This window comes from Schistocerca serialis, chromosome 1, assembly GCF_023864345.2.
Source record: "Schistocerca serialis cubense isolate TAMUIC-IGC-003099 chromosome 1, iqSchSeri2.2, whole genome shotgun sequence".
Taxonomy (NCBI): Eukaryota; Metazoa; Arthropoda; class Insecta; order Orthoptera; family Acrididae; genus Schistocerca; species Schistocerca serialis.
In genome coordinates this window covers 606,328,955-606,354,517 of record NC_064638.1, presented here as the reverse complement: position 1 = coordinate 606,354,517, position 25,563 = coordinate 606,328,955, and the positions used below count along the sequence as shown (strand labels likewise).

General features: G+C 42.1%; 1 protein-coding gene across 1 annotated transcript in view; it reads right to left on the bottom strand.

The window, feature by feature from the left end:
* Window positions 1-25,563, bottom strand: part of LOC126418942 (pickpocket protein 19-like) — a 168,007-nt gene that overhangs the window by 132,282 nt on the left and 10,162 nt on the right. The window contains exon 2 of the mRNA XM_050086016.1: window positions 7,932-8,115. Coding sequence (XP_049941973.1) covers window positions 7,932-8,115 — 184 coding nt within the window. The remainder of the gene's footprint in view (window positions 1-7,931; window positions 8,116-25,563) is intronic.

Here is a 25,563-nt window from a genome sequence, read left to right as displayed (position 1 = left end):
AGGTGAATAAGGAATGGAGATAAGAAATGAAAGAGGAAGCCGCCTGGTAGAATTTTGCACAGAGCATAATTTAATCATAGCTAACACTTGGTTTAAGAATCATGGAAGAAGACTGTATATGTAGAAGAGGCCTGGAAACAATGGAAAGTTCCAGTCAGATTATATAATGGTAAGAAAGAGATTTAGGAACCAGGTTTTAAATTGTAAGACCTTTCTAGAGGCAGATGTAGACTCTGACCACAATCTATTGGTTATGAACTGTAGATTAAAACTAAAGAAACTGCAAAAAGGTGGGAATTTAAGGAGATGGGACATGGATAAACTTAAAGAAACAGGTTCTAGAGAGTTTCAGAGAGAGCATTAGGGAACGAATGACAGGAACAGGGGAAAGAAATACAGTAGAAGAAGAATGGTTAGCTTTGAGAGATGAAATAGCGAAGGCAGCAGAGGATCAAGTAGGTAGAAAGATGAGGGCTAGTAGAAATCCTCGGGTAACAGAAGAGATATGGAATTTAACTGATGAAAGGAGAAAATATAAAAATGCAGTAAATGAAGTACCCAAAAAGGAATACAAACGTCTCAAAAATGAGATCGACAGGAAGTGCAAAATGGCTAAGCAGGGATGGCAAGAGGACAAATGTAAGGATGTAGAGGCTTATCTCACTAGAGGTAAGATTGATACTGCCTACAGGAAAATTAAAGAGACCTTTGGAGGAAAGAGAGCCACTTGCATGAATATCAAGAGCTCAGATGAAAAACCAATTCTAAGCAAAGAAGGGAAAGCGGGAAGGTGGAAGGGGTATATAGAGGGTCTACACAAGGTCGATGTACTTCAGGGCAATATCATGCAAATGGAAGAGGACGTAGGTGAAGATGAAATGGGAGATATGATACTGTGTGAAGAGTTTGACAAAGCACTGAAAGACCTAAGTCGAAATAAGGCCCCGGGAGTAGACAACATTGCATTAGAACTACTGACAGCCTTGGAAGAGCCAGCCCTGACAAAACTCTATCATTCAGAGAGCAACGTGAATGAGACAGGCGAAATACCCTCAGACTTCAAGAAGAATATAATAATTCCAATCCTAAAGAAAGCAGGTGTTGCAGGAGGGAAAATTTCCGAACTAACTGCTTCATAAGTTACGGCTGCAAAATACTGACACGAATTCTTTACAGACGAATGGAAAAACTCGTAGAAGCCGACCTGGGGAAGATCAGTTCGGATTCCGTAGAAATATTGGAACACGTGATGCAATACTGACCCTATGACTTAGAAGATAGATTAGGGAAAGGCAAACTTACTTTTCTAGCATTTGTAGACTTAGAGAAAGCTTTTGACAACGCTGACTGGAATACTCTCTTTCAAATTCTGAAGGTGGCAGGGGTCAAATACAGGGAGCGAAAGGCTATTTGTAATTTGTACAGAAAGCAGATGGCAGTTATAAGAGTCGTGGGACACGAAAGGGAAGCAGTGGTTGGGAAGGGAGTAAGACAGGGTTGTAGCCTGTCCCCGATGTTATTCAATCTGTATATTGAGCAAGCAGTGAAGGAAACAAAAGAAAAATTCGGAGTAGGTATTAAAGTCCATGGAGAAATAAAAACGTTGAGGTTCGCCGATGACATTGTAATTCTGTCAGAGACAGCAAAGGACTTGTAAGAGCAGTTGGACGGGATGGACAGTGTCTTGAAAGGAGGATATAAGATGAACATCAACAAAAGCAAAACAAGGATAATGGAATGTAGTCTAATTAAGTTGGGTGATGCTGAGGGAATTAGATTAGGAAATGAGACGCTTAAAGTAGTAAAGAAGGTTTGCTGTCTGGGGAGCAAAATAACTGATGATGGTTGAAGTAGAGAGGATATGGCAATGGCAGGGAAAGTGTTTCTGAAGAAGAGAAATTTGTTAACATCGAGTATAGATTTAAGTGTCAGGAAGTCATTTCTGAATGTATTTGTATGGAGTGTAGCTATGATTGGAAGTGAAATATGGACGATAAATAGTTTGGACAAGAAGAGAATAGAAGCTTTCGAAACGTGGTGCTACAGAAGAACGCTGAAGATTAGAGGGGTACATCACATAACTAATGAGGAGGCATTGAATAGAATCGGAGAGAAGAGGACTTTGTGTCACAACTTGACAAGAAGAAGGGACCGGTTGGTAGGACATGTTCTGAGGCATCAAGGGATCACCAATTTAGCATTGGAAGTCAGCGTGGCGGGTAAAAATTGTAGAGGGAGACCAAGAGATGAATACACTAAGCAGATTCAGAAGGATGTAGGTTGCAGTAGATACTGGGAGATGAAGAAGCTTGCACAGGATAGAGTAGCATGGAGAGCTGCATCAAATCAGTCTCAGGACTGAAGACGACGACATTCTATATTAGTAGACTTCTCTTGGCCAGGAATGCCCTATTTGCCAGTGCTAGTCTGCTTTTGATGTCCTCCGTGCTCCGTCCGTCACTCGTTATTTTACTGCCTAGGTACCAGAATTCCTTAACTTCATCTACTTCGTGCCCATCAATCCTGATGTTAAGTTTCTCGCTGTTCTCATTTCTACTACTTCTCAGTGCCTTCGTCTTTCTTCGATTTACTCTCAGTCCATACTCTGTACTCATTAGACCGTTCATTCCATTCAGCAGATCATTTAATTCTTCTTCACTTTCACTCAAGATAACAATATCATCAACGAATCGCATCAGTGATATCCTTTCACCTTGAATTTTAATTCCACTCCTGAACCTTTCTTTTATTTCCATCATTGCTTCCTCGAGGTACAGATTGAACAGTAGGAGCGAAAGGCTACATCCTTGTCTTGCACACTTTTTAATTCGTAGCACTTCGTTCTAGGTCGTCCACTCTAATTATTCCCTCTTGGCTGTTGTACATATTGTATATGACCCGTCTCTCCCTCTAGCTTACCCATTCCCCCAATGATTTTATAAATTCTGATGGAATGTTATCTATCCCTTCTGCCTTAGTTTGGCTTAAGTCCTCCAAAGCACTTTTAAATTCTGATTTTAATAATGGATCCCCGATATTTTCTAAATCGGCTCCTGTTTCTACTTCTATCATATCAGACAAATCTTCCCCCTCATAGAGGCTTTTAATGTATTCTTTTTATCCGCTCTCTCCTCTGCATTTAACAGTGGAATTCCCGTTGCACTCTTAATGTTACCACCCTTGCTTTTAATGTCACCGAAGGTTGTTTTGTGGTTCCTGTATGCCGAGTCTGTCCTTCCGACGATCATTTCTTTTTCGATGTCTTCTCATTTTTTCTGCACCCATTTCGTTTTAATTTCCCTGCACTTACTATTTATTTCATTCCTCAGCGGCTTGTATTTCTGTATTCCTGAGTTTCCCGCAAGATTTTTGTACTTCCTCCTTTCATCGATCAATTCAAGTATTTCTTCTGTTATCCATGGTTTCTTCGCAGTTACCTTCTTTGTACCTATGTTTTCCTTCCCAACTTCGGTGATGGCCCTTTTTAGAGATGTCCATTCCTCTTCAACTGTACTGCCTACTGAACTATTCCTTATTGCTGTATCTACAGCCTCAGAGAACTTCAACCGTATCTCGTCATTCCTTAGTACTTTCGTATCCCAATTATTTGCGTATTGACTCTTCCTTAGTAATGTCTTAAACTTCAGCCTTCTCTTCATCACCACTATATTGTGATCTGAGTCTATACCTGCTCGTGAGTACACCTTACAATCCAGTATTTGATTTCGAAATTTCTGTCTGACCATGATGTAATCTAACTGAAATCTTCCCGTGTCACCCGGCCTTTTCCAAGTACACCTCCTCGTCTTGTGATTCTTGAACAGAGTATTCGCTATTAGTAGCTGAAACTTCCTACAGAACTCAGTTAGTCTTTCTCCTCTCTCATTCCTTGTCCCAAGCCCACATTTTCCTGTCACCTTTTCTTCTACTCCTTCCCCTACAACTGCATTCCAGTCCCCCATGACTATTAGATTTTGATCCCTCTTTAGATACTGTGTTACCCTTTCAATATCCTCATAGACTTCCTATATCTGTTCATCTTCAGCTTGTGTCGTCGGCATGTATACTTGAACTATCGTTATCGGTGTTGGTTTGCTGTCGATTCTGATAAGAACAACCCTGTCACTGAACTGTTCACTGTAATACACTCTCTACCCTAGATTCCTATCCATAGCGAATCCTACTCCTGTTATACCATTTTCTGCTCCTGTTGATGTTACCCTATACTCATCTGACCACAAATCCTTGTCTTCTTTCCAATTCACTTCACTGACCCCTTCTGTAACTAGATTGACCATTGCACTCCCTTTTTCAGATTTTCTAATTTCCCTAACAAGTTCAAGCTTCTGACATTCCACGCCCCAACTCGTAAAACGTTATCCTTTCATTGATTATTAAATCTTTTTCTCATTGTAGCCTCCCCCTTGGCAGTCCGATCCCGGAGATCCGAATGGGGGACTATTCCGGAATCTTTTGCAAATGGAGAGATCATCATGACACTTCAATTACAGGCCACATGTCCTGTGGATACACAATAAGTGTTTTTAATTCATTAGTTTCCAGTGCCTTCTGCATCCTCATGCCGTTGTTCATTGCTGACTCTTCAGCCTTTAGGGGCAGCTTCACACCCCTAGGACAGGAGTGTGCCCTGAACCTCTGTCCGCTCCTCTGCTCTTTTTTTTACTTACTCCAGCAAAACTTGGCTTTTATGTAAGCGGTACTTTTCATTTGCGTAATGCAACGTGGTAAATATGTTGCAAAGATGGTGCAGTAGTCCCGAGGCATAATGTCCACGATAATTAGCCAATCTAGATAGTTAGTGCAAATGGGGATGGGGATGGTTAACTGTTCTAGATGTCTCTGGCAGATTGCCAGAGAGGAAGAGATCCCAAAAGCCAAAGGCTTGTAACAGTATAAGTTGAAAGAAGTGCTTATTACCATGATGCTCATACACCGTAATCTGCAACTATGTGTCGGTAAGGTCTCCGTTAGCAAAATATTCAATCCCAACTAGCTTTGTGAAGAGGTCGATTGGTCGGGAAGTGGGATATGTCGTCACTTGTGGCTGGGCAACGACTGACGATTTAAAATCTCCACGTAGCTGGTGAGAGCCATTGGGTTTATTGACCACTACCATAGGTGTAGAGCAAGCGCAGGATTTAACTGGTTCAATCGCCCCATCCACGTGAAGCCGCTAGAGTTACTTTTTAATGGCCCTCTGTGGAGAAACGCGAATGAGTTGTATCTGGCAGGAAAAGAGCATTGTGTCGGAGCCCAAGAAATCTGTGGTGCACCACAGGCCAGGTTAGAATATTGATAAAAAAACAGCACAAAAGTCGTCGATTTTATCGAAGGGAACCATGTCAGAGACGATCTTAACCTCGTCGGTGATGGAGAATCCAAACAATGAGAAGGCATCCAAATCGAAAATGTTTCCAGCTAAGTGGCTATCGACAGCAAATAATGTTGTCAGGTATGTGAAATTTTTGCAGGTCGTGGTGAATGTGAATTGGCTGTGGAGGGGAGTCAAAGTGTCATCATATGCGACCAACTTATGGGCTGACGGACAGGTCCAATTCTGGTGAACCCAGATGAGCGTACCTGAGGGAGGTACGCCGAGGAAACGGTTGTTCCTACGTCCACTTGGGAATGAACGTCTTGATTCGCAACGGTTATAAATAACTCAGTAGCACAAGGATCGCTCTGGGGGGTAACCACCTTAAGTTCATGTACCGTGCCTTGACACATGCTGGGAACTGTGACTGACGGTTCCAACACTTTATGGCAGACAGTTCGGAGATGCTCATCTTTTCCACAATGGCTGCAATGCACCCAGCGATCTGACAGTCCATCCAAAAGTATGATGAGAAGCAGTTAGGACATGGTGGTTGGCCCCGCTACCTACGCCAACGGAGTGTGCCTGGCTGTTCAGATACCATCGACACATCAGGAATCAATGAATCACGACGCCGCCACAGGAGAAAAGTGTTACAAGTATCGCCCCATCCCTCCATGGTGCGACTGAACCGCTACTACTCGTGGTCGAGCCATGACTGTAGTGAAGAGAGGTAACAGAAAATACATATTCAACGTTGGATGCGTCGTAATTGGGACTTATTTTCATCAAAAAGGTTTCAGTGATACATGTGTGCAGCTTCTTCCTGAGGTAATGAACGTAGGTAAGCATCTTATACCGACCGAAATCTTTCAGAATCGTTTTTGAGGAAATGGCCACAGTCATTACACATGCACAGCTGGGTATCATTGCAGGTGTTGGGAGAACCTGCAGCAAGATGCTTCTGACACTGAGTCGCATTAGACATTGCAACAGATGGTCGCTCCGTTGCTGGGCTGCCACAATACGTGAGCTTTTTCGCGTGGGGGTAGCTGTACATGCAGCAACAAATAGGAGATTGTGAGACGTGCCAGGCGTTTGCAGGTGCGAGTCACTGGCTGCTAGCAGCTGCCTTCATATGACATCACAGCTGGCATCTACCCTGCCGTAGCCTACTTGCGAAGGATATTTGATAACGAGGTCAGTAGCGCACGAGATCGAAGTGGACTAGGATGGCGACGGGTTGACAGATGTCCATACAGAATTTATACATTCGCTACTGTAGATGTGCGTGTAAGAGCAGCTTACCCAATTCAGATTGACAGATGGCCAAGACACATCTCATCATCATAAACTAAAGGCTATGCCTTGTCGATTTAGCCACGACCCTCTCTCCATTGTCATCCTCTGCAATTCTTCATACGATTTTATCCCCATATCTTCTTTGATGTTATTAAAATACGTTGCTCTTGGCCTGCCTCTTGGGTTTTTCCCTAAAACTTTTCCTTCAAATACATTCTTTAGGAACTGGTTGTGTCTCATTATGTGCCCTATCATTTTTTATTTTCTTCTTCCTATAAAGTTTAGCAGCGTTCTGTTCTCATTCACTTCTCTGAAGACCTGTTCATTACATTTTCTATCTACCCAGCTTGTTTCCGTCATTCTTCTCCGTATCCACATTTCCATTGCTTCCAGTCTCTTTTTCTCTGCCTTTCCTCGAGCCCACGCTTCACATCCGTATCCGTTTGATATGAAATAACTCTCAAGAAAAGACAGTGATGTTAGGTGCAATAGTTCTCCATGTTGTTGATGAGATATCGTAAGTGTTACACTGAGTTGTGGATTTTTACTGACACGGCACTGATTTTACCGTACGTTGGCACCTATTTTCGTGAGTCACAGACCTTAGACAGTGTTGTAATGACAATAGCAACGATCCGAACATCACACTGACTTTCCCTATCGAAAATAACTATATTAGAAGCCGAAAATTTCGGAGAAGAATTCCAGTTGCGCCAAGGAGATGTATTTAGAAGACTGAGATAAGCTGGCCCCTGTTCTATGAATCAGCTAACCACTGAGCGTCGACTTTTAGAATTTACCTTCGCAGTTTATCCAACGTACCTCTCAATACACAACTTCAAGGGACAACTTATAGTGTTAGCATATTCAGATGCAGTAATGTTTCGTGTCTTGAAAGATTCCATATTCTCTTTTTAATAGAAGATCAAAGAAACCGCTACATTAGGTACTGTGTTCTTTTTGGGAAGCAATCGCCGCGGCATTCACCTTCAGTGTTTTGGATATGTAAAGGAAACCCAGATCTGTAAGGTGAGAAATGGATTTGAACTCTGCGAGCCCAGTGTCTGACCGCTACCACATCGCCCAGGTTTGCTCACTTTTTAATATCTGCAGCGGCGGTTACGATGGTGCTCACTCGTTACAGGCAACGTATCACAGGGTTCCTGACTTCCTGCAGGTGCCTACAGACGCCGTCGTATCAGAGCTGCCAGTACAGCTGTCTTACTGGGGAGCTGAGCTGTCGCCGTGTGGCAGCAGACGACTCCGCACGCTTTGCCAGCTGGTCAGTACCTACCTGCAGCATGAGGCTGGTGACGTTGAGCCCGGCCAGGCGGCGCAGCAGCGGGTCTCCGGCCGCCAGCAGGTCCCTGGCTACGCCCTCGTAGCTGGGAGACCGGAACAGCGACAGCGCGCTCAGCACGTGCAGAAGCGACTCCTGTAGACTGCCGTTCAGCGACTCGGGGTCCTCTCCTAACTCCCTGCAACACAATCACTCTCAAAATCTGTACACTACAGTTATTTATTAATTTATTTCGACTTTTAATGTCGATTTATGCTTCTCTGTATTCATAGTTTACGGTCTTCCGAATCTCGCTCGAGAATCCTGGAGTTCATAGATTCGTTGACATCTGTCACCCATCTTCTAGGTGGTCAATCTCTTGTATTTTTTGTCTTTACCTTCTTCGGCTGTCTACTAGGGCATGCTGAAAAGTAATGCACCCGAATTTTTTATGTGAAAACTCTTAAAGTTTTTTCAGTAACGCTTATATTATAAACATTCTACATGTTGTGAGACCTTAACTTTTCCCGGCGAATCGAATGTTCAAATAACTTACGGGTTTGCTGCCGGGTGACATCGTCGAACACCGCCGATATTTCGACAGGAGCACACCCTACCATTCTCAAGGCACAAATGCAAGGAAGAAAAAATGTGCGAGCAAATTTAATACCTCGGTTCACAGAGGAGAAACGAGGAAGACACCACACACAGAACAAGTGTCAACACAACCAAAGATAACCAACATCAGAAATACCGATACTTACTATTAATCAATAGGTGAGGTAGCACTAATTCTGTCCCTCTGTTTTTTGATGAGAGACAGAGCCGGATTGCAAGCAGCATTTAAACAAAATCCACCATCTCTGTTAACAAGTTTGCTTGATAGTCTGATTTCAACAGCTTCCTTTCCATAGGAATACAACAACACAGAGATTCTGGCTTGCACGTCCAGCTATTGGGATAGTGTTATTAAGGAATCTGCTCCTCTCGAAATATCGACGGTGTTCGACGACGTCACGCGGCAGCAAACCCGTAAGTTATTTGAACATTCTACATGTTTATCCCTAATGTTTACATATTTGCAGCTCTCTGCTACTACAGTGCTCCGAATTTTAGTGGTGTGCAATGTAACTACGTTGGTACGTGAGAAACAGCGTTCTGTAATCAATTTCGAATTCGAAGAGCTCGTCCACACATGGAGCTGCCTCTCCGTCGGGACGAGAATCCCAGACAACAAACGAGAGCAGCGACATCTGCAGCAGTCCGACGCCTTGGGTTCGCGGCCGTCCGTCATCTTCCCTACAGTCCAAGCTTGTCCCCATCAGATGATTTTAGTCTAAAATTTAAAGAACGCTTTCAAGTACTTCCTTTGATGACTTTGGCAATGATGAAACCGTGCAAGCATAGGTGAGGATGTGTATCCGTCAACAAAGTCAAACATTCTGTTGTGACTGTATCGACAAACTAATCTTTCGTTGCGAGAAAGGTGTTCGTCGCCAGTGTGACCATGTGGAGAAATAAAAACGTGGTCGTGAAGAATAAAGATACAGAATGTTAATAGCATTTGTTTTCTTTAAAAAATGTCTTCTAGAACTTTCACATAAATAATTCGGAAGCATTGCATTTCAGCACGCCCTCTTATTATCATCCGTTATTTCTAAATGGAGAAGATCCATCAGGAAATAGAGAACATCCAAAGAGGAGCAGTACGTTTCGTTACAGGGTCATGTAGTAAACACGAAAGCGTCACACAGATGCTCACCCAACTCCAGTGGCAGACGCTGTAAGAAACGCTTCCTGTGCCACAGTGTTGTCTACGGTTAAAAGTTTCAAGAGCGTACGTTCGTAGAAGACCCAAGTAACATATTGCTCCCTCCAATGTATACCTCGCAAAAAGACCATGGAAATAAAATTAGGGAGATTCGAGCCCACACAGAGGCTTACCAGGTACCGTTCTTCCCACGAACCATACACGACTTGAAAAAGAAAAGGGGAAGCGGTACTGGTACAGAAATTAACCCTCCGGCGCACACCAAAGATAGCTTGCGGAGTATACATGCAATTGTAAATGGCCATGCCATAGCGACATCTACCTCTCAGAAACTTCCATTATGTTCCCTTCTGCTTTCATTTATTATTTTAGCTCTTTATTTCCGATGTGGTATAATCTTGAGATTTCAGTACTTCTTCAGAAATTTTTTTCGATAGCCAGAAAGCGATATTTTTGCCCAATTTCATTTTTAGTATTGTCTACAAAAAATGGCTCTAAGCACTATCGGACTTAACATCTGAGGTCATCAGTCCCCTAGAACTTAGAACTACGTACACCTAACTAACCTAAGGACATGACACACATCCATGTCCGAGGCAGGATTCGAACCTGCGACCGTAGTGGTCGCGCGGTTCCACACTGAAGCGCCTAGAACCGCTCGGTCACACCGGCCGGCTATTGTCTACATTCTTGGTATAGTTGCACCTACGTGTTTACAATAAGAACAGCATTTAATCATAAAATTCCCATTGTCTAAATTATATTTTTTTATTACCGCCCAATTTTATATGCTCAGTTTTCTCTGTATTTATTTTTAAACCCCTCTTGTCTTATTCTACACACACTCTCTCTCAGCATAGAACTAAGTGGCTATCTACTACAACTATCTCCTGGTCAACAGCGAATAGCAGAAAGTAGAAAAGTATGGAAAAGATCGCGTTTTACAATTCCTGAATGTCACGATTAGAAGAAAAGTCGATGGCATACTGGGACATAATGTCTGCCGCAGAACAACTCACACCGAGCTACATTTGCAGGCTACAAGCTGTCTTTGTGCATAAGACGGTAGTGCCTTACGGTCTCTGGTACAGAGTGCACATGTGATCGCAGATACCGAAAGTCTGCCTGGCGGGTTACAACACCTAAGAACGGTGTTCCAACGGAATGGCTGTTCTGATAGACAAATTCTCTGTGCATTCCATTCGAAGCAAATTCAGTGCAAAGACGTAAATGAAGATGCGTGGGTACACACTGCGACGGCGTTGTTGCCGTATTTTGGTGGCATGTTATTAAGAATAGAAAAATCCTCAAGAGACACGGCATTGAGTGTGTTTTTCGTCCACCAGCAAAATTGAGGAATTTATTGTATTTGGTCAAAGAGGATCTTGACCTTTGGAAACATGGCGTACACAAGACTCCATGCGAATGTGGGAAATCGTACGTTATACTGGAAATCATGACCATACACGTCTGGGCCGAACTGATAAATCAGCCGTAGCGAAGCATTGACCGATCACGGGGCATAGCATGTTTCACGAGAAGACTAAAGTTTTGTCTGCAGAGTCATCATTCTGCGACTGTCTTTTCAAGGAGGCTATATATATCCGTACGGCGGACAGTCTTATAGAAATCTTGCAGGTTTTCAATTAAGCGCGCCTGAAGTCAAGCACTGGCTTTCTCTAAATTAAAACGTGAAAAACAAGAACTTCCGATTCATGACCCCGACACACTGCATTACTGAGATTTAATTCAGCTTTCAACTACAGGGCCAACGGCCTGGTCGCAGTGGTAACACTGGTTCCCGTCAGATCATAGAAGTTAAGCGCTGTCGGGCTAGGCTAGCACTCGGATGGGAGACCATCCGGTCTGCCGAGCGCTGTTGTCAGGCGGGGTGCACTCAGCCCTTGTGAGGCAAACTGAGGAGCTACTTGATTGAGAAGTAGCGGCTCCGGTCTCGGAAACTGACATACGGTCCGGTGAGCGGTGTGCTAACCACATGCCGCTCCATATCCGCATCCGGTGAGGCCTCTAGGCTGAGGATGATACGGCGGCCGGTCAGTAATGTAGGGGCCTTCATGGCCTGTCCGGACGGAGTTTAATTTAGTTTTTTTTCAGCTACAGGAGAGTCCGGCAGCACAGTCACACAGTCATTGTCCACGGCCCACGCGTGGAAGGCCTCTCTGCGGCTCCCGGCACGGGACACTACCAGCGCCGCATTCATCCAACTGTGAGCGCCGTCCTGCGTACGTCTGTTGCCCACTGCTGGCCTAATAAATTTCGACGCCGCCGCGCGATTATCATCAGTCGCATCTTGCAGCCTGAACAATAGTATCTACCACCGCCTGAATTGCATCAATGAAATATTCTACATTTACATCCACACAGATACTCTGCAAGCCACCGTACAGTGTGTGGCGGAGGCCACACTGTACCACCACTAGTCATTTCCTTTCCTCTTCCATAGTGGGGTTTGCAAAATCCCACTATGGCACTATGGCACTACATCTACATCTACATCCATACTCCGCAAGCCACCTGACGGTGTGTGGCGGAGGGTACCTTGAGTACCTCTATCGGTTCTCCCTTCTATTCCAGTCTCGTATTGTTCGTGGAAAGAAGGATTGTCGGTATGCCTCTGTGTGGGCTCTAATCTCTCTGATTTTATCCTCATGGTCTCTTCGCGAGATATACGTAGGAGGGAGCAATATACTGCTTGACTCTTCGGTGAAGGTATGTTCTCGAAACTTTGACAAAAGCCCGTACCGAGCTACTGAGCGTCTCTCCTGCAGAGTCTTCCACTGGAGTTTATCTATCATCTCCGTAACGCTTTCGCAATTACTAAATGATCCTGTAACGAAGCGCGCTGCTCTCCGTTGGATCTTCTCTATATCTTTTATCAACCCTATCTGGTACGGATCCCACACTGCTGAGCAGTATTCAAGCAGTGGGCGAACAATCGTACTGTAACCGACTTCCTTTGTTTCCGGATTGCATTTCATTAGGATTCTTCCAATGAATCTCAGTCTGGCATCTGCTTTACCGACGATCAACATTATATGATCATTCCATTTTAAATCACTCCTAATGTGTACACCCAGATAATTTATGGTATTAACTGCTTCCAGTTGCTGACCTGCTATTTTGTAGCTAAATGATAAAGGATCTATCTTTCTGTGTATTCGCAGCACATTACACTTGTCTACATTGAGATTCAATTGCCATTCCCTGCACCATGCGTCAATTCGCTGCAGATCCTCCTGCATTTCAGTACAATTTTCCATTGTTACAACCTCTCGATACACCACAGCATCATCCGCAAAAAGCCTCAGTGAACTTCCGATGTCATCCACAAGGTCATTTATGTTTATTGTGAATAGCAACGGTCCTACGACACTCCCCTGCGGCACACCTGAAATCACTCTTACTTCGGAAGACTTCTCTCCATTGAGAATGACATGCTGCGTCCTGTTATCTAGGAACTCCTCAATCCAATCACACAACTGGTCTGATAGTCCATATGCTCTTACATTGTTCATTAAACGACTGTGGGGAACTGTATCGAACGCCTGGTGCACTCGTGGCAAACCCGAGAGGTTTGTTTGGAGGAGACAATATATCATATCGCACTGGCTACATTTACTTCTAGACATCCTTAAAATTTCTTGTGAATAAATTTTAAACAATCCTTTCTATTCGTTACCCATTTCTGGTGTAGATTTTGAAGAGACTCTTAAAGTAGGCAAATTAGATTTTATTTCTGATGACATACATTATCTAACATTATCATTATTTCGATTCCGGCCACGTTTTATAGGCTGTATCTTCATGTTAGTTGCTTTGTCCTACATTTCACATTCGTTGGAGTAAGCCGAAATATCTCTATTTTGGGAATTCCAGTACTTATATTCTGACAAAGTAAATGATTTTTTGTTTTAAGAATTCATAAATAGGTATTCTCTGAAGTATTGTGAATTTAATTACATTTGTCAAACATGATACCAGGATAGAACGTATTTCGAAACTATAGGTTACCCAAGTAGAGTTGATAATTTTATGTAATGACCCAACAGTGAAAAACGACTGATATTGGCCACTGAATTTGAAGATACAGATTTCGAAATGCAGCTGGGAAAACGGTCGTAGGAGTGACTGGCAAAAGAAGAACTCGGCGATCAGGTGCTGAGGATCGCGTGAGAGCGACTGGCCGCAGTGTCATCGTCGGTCTAAGGCGTCATGGAAGTGGTATGGAGGGGCGAGGGGTCCACACACCACTCTTCCGACCGTTGCCAGCTGTCCGAACCTCTCACTCAAGTAGCAGAACACACTTGCAGTGGTGATTTACAATGAACAGTGAGCATACGTAACGACACAGAGTTCTTGCACCCACAAGAACATATATTATGAATTTACTGCACGTGAGCTATGCAGTCCGTTGTGTTACTGAACATATTAACTGGCAACCTTATGCAAGTAGCTTCTGTAAGAAGCTGTGAAAGAATGTGGTCGAGTTTTCACGCCAGAATGCGATTAAACAGCTGACAAATGCTTTGTGACCGTCCATAATATATATATGACTTCACCATGCCAGACGTAGACTCAGAATTATTACCATATTTAAGTATTTTCATATATACAGTATCATGTAAAATTTGTAATGTTTCCATGAATAGTTAATAGGAGAGCATAAGTCATGTTTTTTCTTTCTATAAAATATCTTGTCTGCTGATGTAGTAGCACAGTTAACATCATGACTAAATGTGTGAAACACCTCTTCAAATCATACAGAATGGTGCAATACTGTCTGACAATATACAGTCGATAATTACGGACCCATCAGATTGTGGCAAGCTGAATATTATGTAACTGCTTACATATCCTGATGAAGTTCGCTTGCAGCATGTCCATGCATTTTAAAAACGTCATTTGAGCCTTAGTATCAGCTATTACAAGAGATGTTGTCAGGCATTGATTTCATTATATGCAAGGCATTCTATGAAAGTGGTACTGTTTCATCGCTGGAAAGCGATGCGTTTATACTTGATGAAAACTGAAAAGATGCGAAAAAATTTCTGTTTTGGTTGTCACACGTAGGTAGATTTTTTATTTGAGTGAAACATGCTCGAGGACACGAAAACAGATGGTAAGGGACAACCCAAACATTACTATCACTTTCGAACAACATAACATGTATCCAAAAGAAATTTATCAAGGACACACAGGAACTAAAATGATGATCTGCTTAGGACTATATGTGGAGACTCATTATTTTAAAGATAATATTACTATAATGCTATTGAATGCCTCAGCACATAGCACAACATGGATAAATAAGGTCGTACGATACATATTCATAGTCGAATGTATGTAACCCTCAGAGCGGAATTGACAAATATTTTCAGAGATATACACAAAAATATAAGTATTAAATATTTTGATACAAAGTGCAAACAAGCATAGAAAATCTACGGAACATTAAAGAAAAACTTAACAAGTTAACAGATGGAGTAATGGATCTTGAAGTTAACTAGCATATAACTCGGGAATACAGTATATGCACTGAAGGAAGAGGTAGTTACACTGTTATACATTAAACTATGAACAAAGTCGCATGTGTGTCACACATTCAGCTTCAGTAGATGTGTCTCTATCTTAACATGAGAAATGAAACGATCAGTGGAAGTTTAAGGGATGTAAATGTCCAGGTAGAAAAACATACTAGATCGTTAATGTAGAATCCGAGAGCAACATTTAATAATAGATTAACACAAAATTCTGGAGTAAAGTCAATATGTTCAGTGGGTACTTTAAAACGAACTAATAAAGACGAAAAAACCACTGCAACTAGACTGAGAGGATACAAGTTACATACTGTCTCAAAGTCGTTGAGCCCATAACAAAATGTTGACAAAACGCAACGTCGTTGAGGTTTGTAAGATTATTCAATAGAAGTTACGATTGCTAAGAGAGTGGCAGTTGGAGAGAGGCCAGCCTGTCAGAGAAACACTGAAACCTGTTACTGAAACTCCAACTCTCGCAAACGACCAGTAATGTGAATAGTGAAGAAGAATAACATACAATTGGCGATTTCATTAAATATGACAGCAATAGCAAGGTAAATGGAACATACGGAGCGACCAGGGAAGAAATTCGTGTGTTGGGTGCGTTACCTATAAGTGGAACTAAGCAGACAATCTGGGTTTGGAAAAGGAAAGTTGAAACAACAGCTTTTCTACTGCCTCAGTAGTCTTAAAAACCTCGAAATGTGACAAATATTTAGCAAAAGAATTAAAAATGTGTGCAGAAATACTACACGCGACCAATATACATATATTGAAAAAACAATGCCCCAACAAAACGAATAAAAAGCCCACATAGTAGGAAATACAAAATTACACTGACTGAAAAAATAGCAACACAAAGGAGTTGTGCGAAAAAAACGAAAGCATTTAGGGGTGTTTCTACATCTGAAGAATGACCTCTGTTCAGATTTCGCGCCAGTCGCATAAGAGTGACGCTGGTAGCATCACTATGAAGATGCAAATCAGGATTGCTTTAAGTACACACTGTAACGGCTGTGAAAGTTAGTCATCTTTGAGATTGGGCATGGTGAATGTTAGTCAATAATGCCTTTAAGGCGACAAAACCCCATTATCAAAGCCTCACTGAGTTTGAAGAAGGTCGTGTAATAGAGCTACGAGAAGCTTGATGTTCCTTCTGCGATAATTTGCAGAAACACTTGGCAGGAATGTAGTCAATGTATGTAGTTGTGCACAGCAGTGGTCGCGAGAACGTACAATCGCAAGACGGCCGGGCTCCGGTCGACCACGTGGAACTACCGAGAGAGAAGAGCACCGTGTTCGGCTAAGGCAAGGCACATCGTTCTGCATCTACAGCAGCAACCTGAGCAGCAGTTGGCATTACAGTGAAGCAACCAATTGTTACAAATCGATTACTTCAAAGACAGCTTTGAGTCCGACGCCCTGTAGCGTGCATTCGACAGATCCTAAACCACTGTCATTTGTGACTTGAGAGATGTCAAGAAAGTGCTCATTGGAGGGCAGGGTGGAAGTCTGTAGTGTTTTCTGATGAGAGCTGGTTCTGCCTCGGTGCCAGTGAGAGCCGTGTGTTGGTGAGAAGGAGACTGGTTGAGGGCCTGTAACCAGCCTCTCAGCCTGCTGGACACAAATGACCTACAGCTGGAGTTATGGTCTGGGGTGCAATTTCATATGATAGCAGGAGCTTTCTGCTGGTTATCCCAGGCACCCTGACTGCTAATTTGTACTTCAGTTTGATGATTCAACCTGTTGCGCTGCCATTCATGAAGAGCATTCCAGGGAGTGTTTTCCAACAGGATAACGCTTGCCCACGTACCGTTGTTGCAAACCAACCTGCTATACAGAGTGTCGACACGTTGTTTTGGGCTGCTTGGTCATCAGGCCTGCTCCAATCGAGCACATATGGGACATCATTGGACGACAGTTCCAGCGTTGTCCAAAAACAGCATTAACCGCCTCTATATTGACAGACGAAGTGCTAGAGGCATCTAACTCCATGCCACAAGCTGACATCTGGCAGCTGTACAACACAACGCATGCAATTTTGCATGCTTTTATTCAACGATCTGGTGGTTATCGGTTATTAATGTACCAGAATTTCACATTTGCAATGGAGTATATCGCGGCTACATTAACCTGTGATCTTGGGACGTTTATCACTTAAATATGTAACACAGATAAATGTATTCCCGAAATTTCATTACTCTACATTAATTAGTTTTTGTTGTCGTGATATTTTTCCCGTCATTTTATTATTAAATCAGCATTAAAGGTACATGATAGTAGTTCTATTTTTGACATTCAGTATTAAAAAAATGAACGATCATCTTTGTCATATACAGGGCGAGGTAGCTAAGACAGGCCAGCCCATATACATCCAGATGAAGAAATATATCGAGGTGCGGTTTTCAGTGGACAGTGGACCATGGACAGTATGGCAAATATACTAATGCTCGTAAGCAATTTTCATCGCTTATAATCGCCGAGTTACGGCACCAACTTTGCTTGTTTTCTATTGGAACTGTATACTTTTTTCTATGCATTCTAAAGAGTGACATACCATGTATGAGACTTTATCAAGTAATATGAAGATAACAGCGCTGCAAAACACTGCCCCACAATCAAAAGAAGAGGTTCTATGAATGTGTGCCCTACTATACCAAATGTAAGCAAACACGTAACTCAGGTATGGTTCTTGTGTTTACCTGTACGCTTGGATGTCATCAGTCTGCTGTTGTACGAGTGAGATAACTTGCTCGGAAAGCTATTGAGACATTCGCAGTGTATGCAACTGTCGAAAAAGTGAATGCTGATTATGTAGAATGTCGGCAAACTATTAGAGCAGCGATGCAGTTGTTTGCTGAAGAGTATCCAGTGTCAGGCACTCACGATCTGCCCTTGCAAACGTTATGAAAAAAGTTCTAGAAAGTGGAAGTGACTAGAATAAAATACAAAAAGGAAAAAAATAGCACCTGATGAAAGACGCATCTTGGTACTCCATCGCATTTCATCCTCTTACATTTAGCTGCATCTATACTTTCATAGTGAAAGTGCAAAGTGATAAGGCCCATCTAAACAAAATATTATTTAAAGAAGAAACTTCGTTTACAAATATTGATTAAGCCAATCTTCGCAATGAGCACTAATCGTCAGCTAAAAATCGATGCTGATTGAAGGAAGTGGATGATAACAACGCTCTTGCTCTATCAAGCTTTGGTGCTTATTTTTCAAGACCCACATAATGGATTCATGTTTTATTGACAGGAAACTAAATACGCTAAATTATCTCGAGTTGATGCGATATGCTGCTACCGCAGTTATTGGAAGACATACCACTGGACATAAGGTAATCAGTGTCGTGCTAACATGACGAATGTATCTCTCATTCTGCACATGTAGTGACAGACCGTCTTTAGGCAACATTTGGAGAGCACTGGAACGGTCATTCTGGAAAAGCAAAATGGCCTGCAGACTCACGAAAATTAACAGCTGTATACTTTTATCTGCGGCGAAAATTAAAACAAGACGTCTGTTGGGAAACACCAACGACTCACGAAGTCATGAAATACCTTGCAACACGGGCCGGTGCTCTTATTAACTCCAGGCGAAATTCAACGTACAGTATTGTTTCTCCAGAATCAACTAATAGCGTGTAGCAATGCTCAAGATCAATATTTTGAGTAATTGGTATGACAACCGTGGAAATAAACATACAAACCGTGCTCATTTTGGTATAAGAGGGCTGACGTCCGTCGAATCTCTTCTCCTGAAGGTGGGACAGTGGCTTACGGCGCTGTTAAGTTAAATTATTTTTGATCACATAAAATAAGTGATATGTAGATGAAATTCTCTTAGAATTTGTTTAAAATGCCGCAGACAAAAGTGTATAGTTCAATTTTTTTAAATGTCGATGTCGTAAACCGGCGACTATACTTACAAATTACTTGTGAATGACAGCAAATTCGCCTTACGCCCACTACCATTTGGATAACACTACAATGAATTAGTGGAATGATTCAGACTGCTTACAGCATAACCCACACAGGAAATACTGGATATGTGAACGAAATCATATCATTCATTTCAGAGCTCCGTGAAAGATGCATTGTCGAACAGTTGTAGAGGCGCAGAAATCAGAGTTCTCACTGGAAGATCGTTTCTTCCGATCGCTGTTCGGGAGTGGAACAATAGAGAATTATTGTGAAGGTTGTTCGATTAACCTTCTGCCAGGCACTTAAATGTCATTTGCAGGGTATCAACGTAGATGGAGATACAAGCAATGTTGTTTTAACTTATTGTTGTTAGTGAGGTTTAAATTATTTATTAATATTGTGAAAGATTATTTTAAATAAACACGTAAGGACAAATTAAACGACGCATCATGAAGGATTTATTCAAATTAGTCACAAATTGATATTCATACAGATATCGACGGAAAATGCAAAACTGTAAACCTTGGCAGCTAATGGATGAATGTGTGACGCTGCAGCACAATTTCACTGCATAGCTCGTAAGGATTGTACACAAAGAACATGTCGAAACCAAGGTGTAAAGTATTTGAAAATTTCATTCCCTGTACATAGTTGGGAAGTAACTATGCCTCTCAGAGAGGTATGTGAACAGGTATGCATTTCAGAGAGGACATCTAGCTGTGGTCAAAAAAGTCAGTTGGAATAATTGTAGAATTGCTCGACATTTGAGAAAGTGCGATGCCACTATTCGAAGATGTTTGCAGGAATAGATGAAACATGGCCAAACTCAGCATCAAGAAGGAAGTGATTGACCTAGAGCCCCAATAGAACATGAGGACCAAGCAATTGTCAGAGAGGCACTCAGAGATCCGGATTCATTATTATCATTGAGCCGATGTGCAAGTTATGCTTCAGTGACCAAAAGAACCATTAATAGAGAGCTCACGGAAAGGGGACTGAGCTCACGATGACCTCTGAGCCGACTACCATTGATCTTTGTACACCAACTAGACCTTTTGTAGTCGTGTCGGGCACGTTCGGCTTGGAATCTCATTGACTGGAGCATAATTGTCTTCAGTTGTGACTCTCGCTTAGAAATGAGCCCCAATGACCAGCAAAGACGTGTATTGAGACGTCCCAGACAGTGATGGGATACCAGCGTGACCGTTTCTCACCATACGGCACGACAACCGGGAGTGATGGTCTGGGATGCCATTTCACTTTATGGTAGGACCCTTGGGTTGTCATACGTGACACCCTTACAGCACAGCAGTACGTCAGAGATAATCTACGCCCCGTTTTGTTGTCCTTCATGGCAAGCTATCCTGGACTTACGTCGTGCGGGATAGCTGCCCGTTCTAGGGCGCCTTGCCACGGTTCGCGCCGCTCCCTCCGTCGGAGTTTTGAGTCCTCCCTCGGGCATGGGTGTGTGTGTTGTCCTTAGTCTAAGTTAGTTTAAGTTAGATTAAGTAGTGTGTAAGCCTAGCGACCGATGACATCAGCGGTTCGGTCCTATAGGAACTTACTATCACCGTCTACACTTACATTTCAGCAACATAGTGCCCATCCGCACATGGCGAGAGTTTCTACTGCTTGTCTTCGAACTTACCAACCCTACCTTGGTCAGCAACGTCGGCACATTTCTCTCCAATTGAAAATGTTGGAACACTATGTGCAGGACCATCCAACCAGCTCGAGATTTTGACGATCTAACACGCCAACTTGACAGAATACGGTACGTCATCCCCCAGGCGCATGTACAATACACCTGTCAATAAACGCTAAGCCGAATAACTGCTTCAATATGGGCCGGAGGTGGACCAACAGGTTTTTGATTTGTGAAGTTGTTTTCTTGAATAAATAATAATTCGAAATCGTAATAATCTGTTTATCTCTACACATAAATCACATCTACCGAGTGCCGTCGTGTTCGGATAATTCCTTTTATTTATGAAAGTGTATTTCTGGGCATTAGGGAATGTAATGTGTAACCATGAGAAACTTTGAAGAGCCATCCACTTTTGAGAGCTGGTTACTGTGCGTTGGACATTCTATTTACATGTTTTGAAAGTATCACTGACTGCGCTATTTGGCCAGCTATCTGTAGAACTGCGCGTCCAGTACTGTGAACAGGTGCCGGGTTTGAATCCTACCCACACCTGATTGATTATAAAAGGAATCTAACTTGACACCCGCTGGCTTCTATAATTGCACTGTAAACTTCTGGAAAACTATTTATGTCTTGTTACTTAATGAGCACAGTGCTGGTTTATTTTAACGAAATTGTTATTGTATTGTTTATTTGATGATCTAGCCCTACCACTCCACAAGCACCTAACTCATTAGCCATTTCAATACTTCACAGTATTCAAGGTGCAGCAGACAAATGTTGGAACATAGATTCTAAAGGATAGCAAAGACAACGAAACAGCAGATAGTTTCTGCAATGAATAATTACAGAGAAATATTCAGTTGGATGTGTTTCTTGAAGAGCATGTCATAAGACATTATGGGAACAAGGTGTTGGTTCTACAGCTTGGTACCTCTTCATCATTTATCAGTTGGTTAGATGTCAAAGATGTGTTACATAACAAGGCTCACAATCCCTCTGCCACATGGCAGTCCATTGCCGGACAGGCATTTCTCGCGTGCCATTCATGATTTGATTTAAAATCATTACTATCTGAACTTTATTCCCATCACTCTAGAAAACAGTTAAGGATTGTAATTATTAACGTCGATGACTGCCAGGATTAAGTCACCTTCTTCTATATTAATTCGTTCTTTTTCCTGGTGGCCACCATGTATGTAATTTCTCTGTAGTTCAGATGGGTGTGTGCTGAATCAGGCTGGATGCAGTAGGCCGGACCAGTGACCTGATGTTCGGACGTAGCTCCATTGCTGTTGCAGCCTGCCTTTTCAGAGCGAAGCACAAGGCAAAGGCAACTGCCAAGGGCGGGTTCTGGATACCGACTCTGCTTCTGAATACCGACTCTGCCTTTGCCAGTGTAGGCGCCATCCAGTCCCTGCGGTTTTCCCATAATACTATACACTCTGTGCGTTGTGGGTCCAGAGCTACATTATAGAAATAGCTTGGCAGCGCGAAGACCTGCGCTCGCGGAAGGTCTCAGGTTTTACAGGCAGGGGTATCAGGGAAAAAAATTGTTTTGTGCTGAAAACTCACCTTCCGGGAAGTGTAGGTGCGGGGCAATCAGTGAGACGTAAACATCTCAGCATTCTGTGAGGAGTTGCCAGGCTGCTTTGTGAAAAGGAATCCTTTTTTGTTTGTAAACCAATGGACCGACTTTCTGTCGCTGCTTGACACGAAGTGACTAACATCTGGTTTAAAAAGTTGTAAGAGAGCTCCTCATTTGTTAAATTAAACAAATAGCATAGTAAAAGAAATCGGGGCACTAAATTCTGTGAAGTGCGATGTGATTCCACTGGCTAAAATATAAAGACAGAACCACATGGCCAGGTGTGTAACAACTGGTCAGTGTTGTAAAACTTCCTTGTGGAAGAGAAATATCACTAACCATCACTTTGCAGAGCCGTTTTCATTGGCAACCGAGAATTGTGCAGTCTTGCAGATTGGAGAACGAAGACAGTCTCGGTAAAGAACTTTTGACTTCTGTTCAAAACTGAGAAAAGAACGCTCTTCAGCTGGGGATATGGTAGGGGAGACTTAGGCTCGGAATATGGAAGAGAAAATTTGACTTAGAGACTTTGGAAATCGGGTGGATAGCTGGTATGTCACAATCTACAGCACATCATGGTGCCCACTACGCTCCATGCATCTGACAGTGAGTGTTGATTTTGGGGAGAAATCGCAAATTGGGCGAACAAGATGAGAGAATTAATGCGCGTTTTTCAGGTATGGTGTTAGGATTAGCCACATTGAGGACTTCAGTATTTTTCACGAGTGATTAAAGGCTCATTAGAATTCAACCGGAAATGTTAGTTACATGTGTAGTTTTTCTATCTTCTGCCGCATTAATGCAATTTCTATGCGACCAGCACAGTCTTTATCCTCTCATAATTCATGTGTAGATTTCAATCCTGTCCCATACCACTAAATCATCCAATCTTTGCTGAGATTTTCAATTGTTAGAGTAGTCAATGTTAACTATTGGTAATGTTCTTGTTCTCTGGATCTCTTGTGATAAAACAGACCCTGTAATAATTAGAAACTTTTTAATAAACAGGGAATATGTGTCCCACTGTTTTATTTCAAAGTTAGATGAACATACCGTTTATTATCTTTTGTATTAGGGCCATGTTGTTCTATTAGTTTTCTCTTTTTCATTACATGCATGTGATTCAATGGGGAGTGACCTAACTATTCTCGGGCCACCAATGCGATTCATTCTGACATCCGCAGATGTATGTGAAAAGCCGACGTGTAACCTCACACCTCGATCCAGACATAGTATAGCACTTATAGCAGAAGTCATAGTACATGATAGTCGCAGTATTCTCAATAATTTATTTGTAGAGATATATATTCTTACGTACTGCAGGGTGGGAACGAAGATGGAAGAATGACTGGAAGATGGTGATAAAGAAATTAATCTAGTGGATGAAGCTTGCAGAGAACATGATACCACATATGCCACAAATAAAATCAAACAAAATGTCTTCCTGTAGATCGAATTTTAACTGGCAAAGCTAATCAGATATATGTAAAAACAGACAAAGGTATAGGATAATATACGTCTTCATTTACTTTTAATAAAACACTGCACACCCAACTTAAATTGGGTTCGAGGATAAATTTTTGGCAAGTGATGAACATCACACATTGACCATTAAAAAAAACCAAAAGGGTTTAAAAATGCGTTCAGTCAAATATCTAAATGTTCCATGAAGAAGAAAAGAATATTAAAAATAAGACTGATTAAAACGCCAATAGCCGGCCGCGGTGCCCGAGCGGTTCTAGGCGCTTCAGTCTGGAACCGCGCGACTGCTACGGTCGCAGGTTCGAATCCTGCCTCGGGCATGGATGTGTGTGACGTCCTCAGGTTAGTCAGGTTTAACTAGTTCTAAGTTCTAGGGGACTGATGACCTCAGACGTTAAGTCCCATAGTGCTCAGAGGCATTTGAACCATTTGAATCCAAAACGCGAATACTTCAGACATCATCAAGTGGAATTCTTACATTCGTAAGTCCTGCACTATCATGACTTTCAGCTATTGTGTCATTGGTTGGAGGAGCACCAACCATCACAGTGAAAAATGCAAAAAGCGCTCAACAACAGCTTGGTGAGGCAAAATGGCACAACAGTTTAGTGGTATCTATGGCTATTGGAAAAGGTCTACGCTTAAAATGATACTGGCATGGACTGGGATTGTGCAAAAAGAGCTTCTATCTGTAATACCCAACAGACCACTTACAAATATCGCAAATATCGATCAGCTAAAATTCATCAATAAGTTTCACATTTCAACATTGCAAGTAGTGTTTATGCAAAAAAAAAAAAAAAAGTTGCCTAAGGCTACGTGAAAGTCGAAAGAACGTGAAAATGTACATTTAGAAGTTGTGGGAGGACCAAAAATTCTCGGTGGCATATATTAAGCAAAAGGTTTGGATATGTATGACAGCATTCCTAATATAACACAGTCAAACTGAAAATTAAGTCTAGAAGATGTTAAATTTGTGTGGATACCCAGTGGTGCACATGATGCTAGTGACTGAAATACATTTTTAAAATAGTTTGCGTAGTGGTTTGCGGTATGTGCAAATATCAATAACAAAGGAGACAATAGGTTTTGTACAGAAAAGTTCTTTACGATCCCTATGTTTCTCATAGGCACAACGTTTGCAACCGAATCTTGACAGATTTTACGAGTTTGCTTAAATGGTAGAGATACTGCTGAATAACACAACTGACATTAAGTTCAACATTGTAACAAACGATAAATTGATTCACACAACGTATGGGTTATTCCCTACAGTTAGTCAAGGATACAAAATCGTTGAGATACCAGCCAATGCCATATACTTTCCAGTGGCTATCGAGACATTAGACAATCTCGAGTTGAATATTAAAAAACAAGGACATATTATTAACTTCCATGGTGAAGAACTCATAAGACATTTACAACAGAAGCAGTATGTGGGTAGGGTATAAAACCGATACACACACTCATCAGTGTACCAATTCACCATGGAAACAATATTCTAAAACGGGAGAGTTACAACCTCCTTAAATCACTAGGCTTTCAACCACTCAATAGATTGATCCTATTGAACCGTAATGAATTGCTCATATGACAAGAATACTTGTCACAGAAGACTTTGTTTCAAATATGTTGAATAACAATGATCCGACTAGTATTCTCAATCAGCAC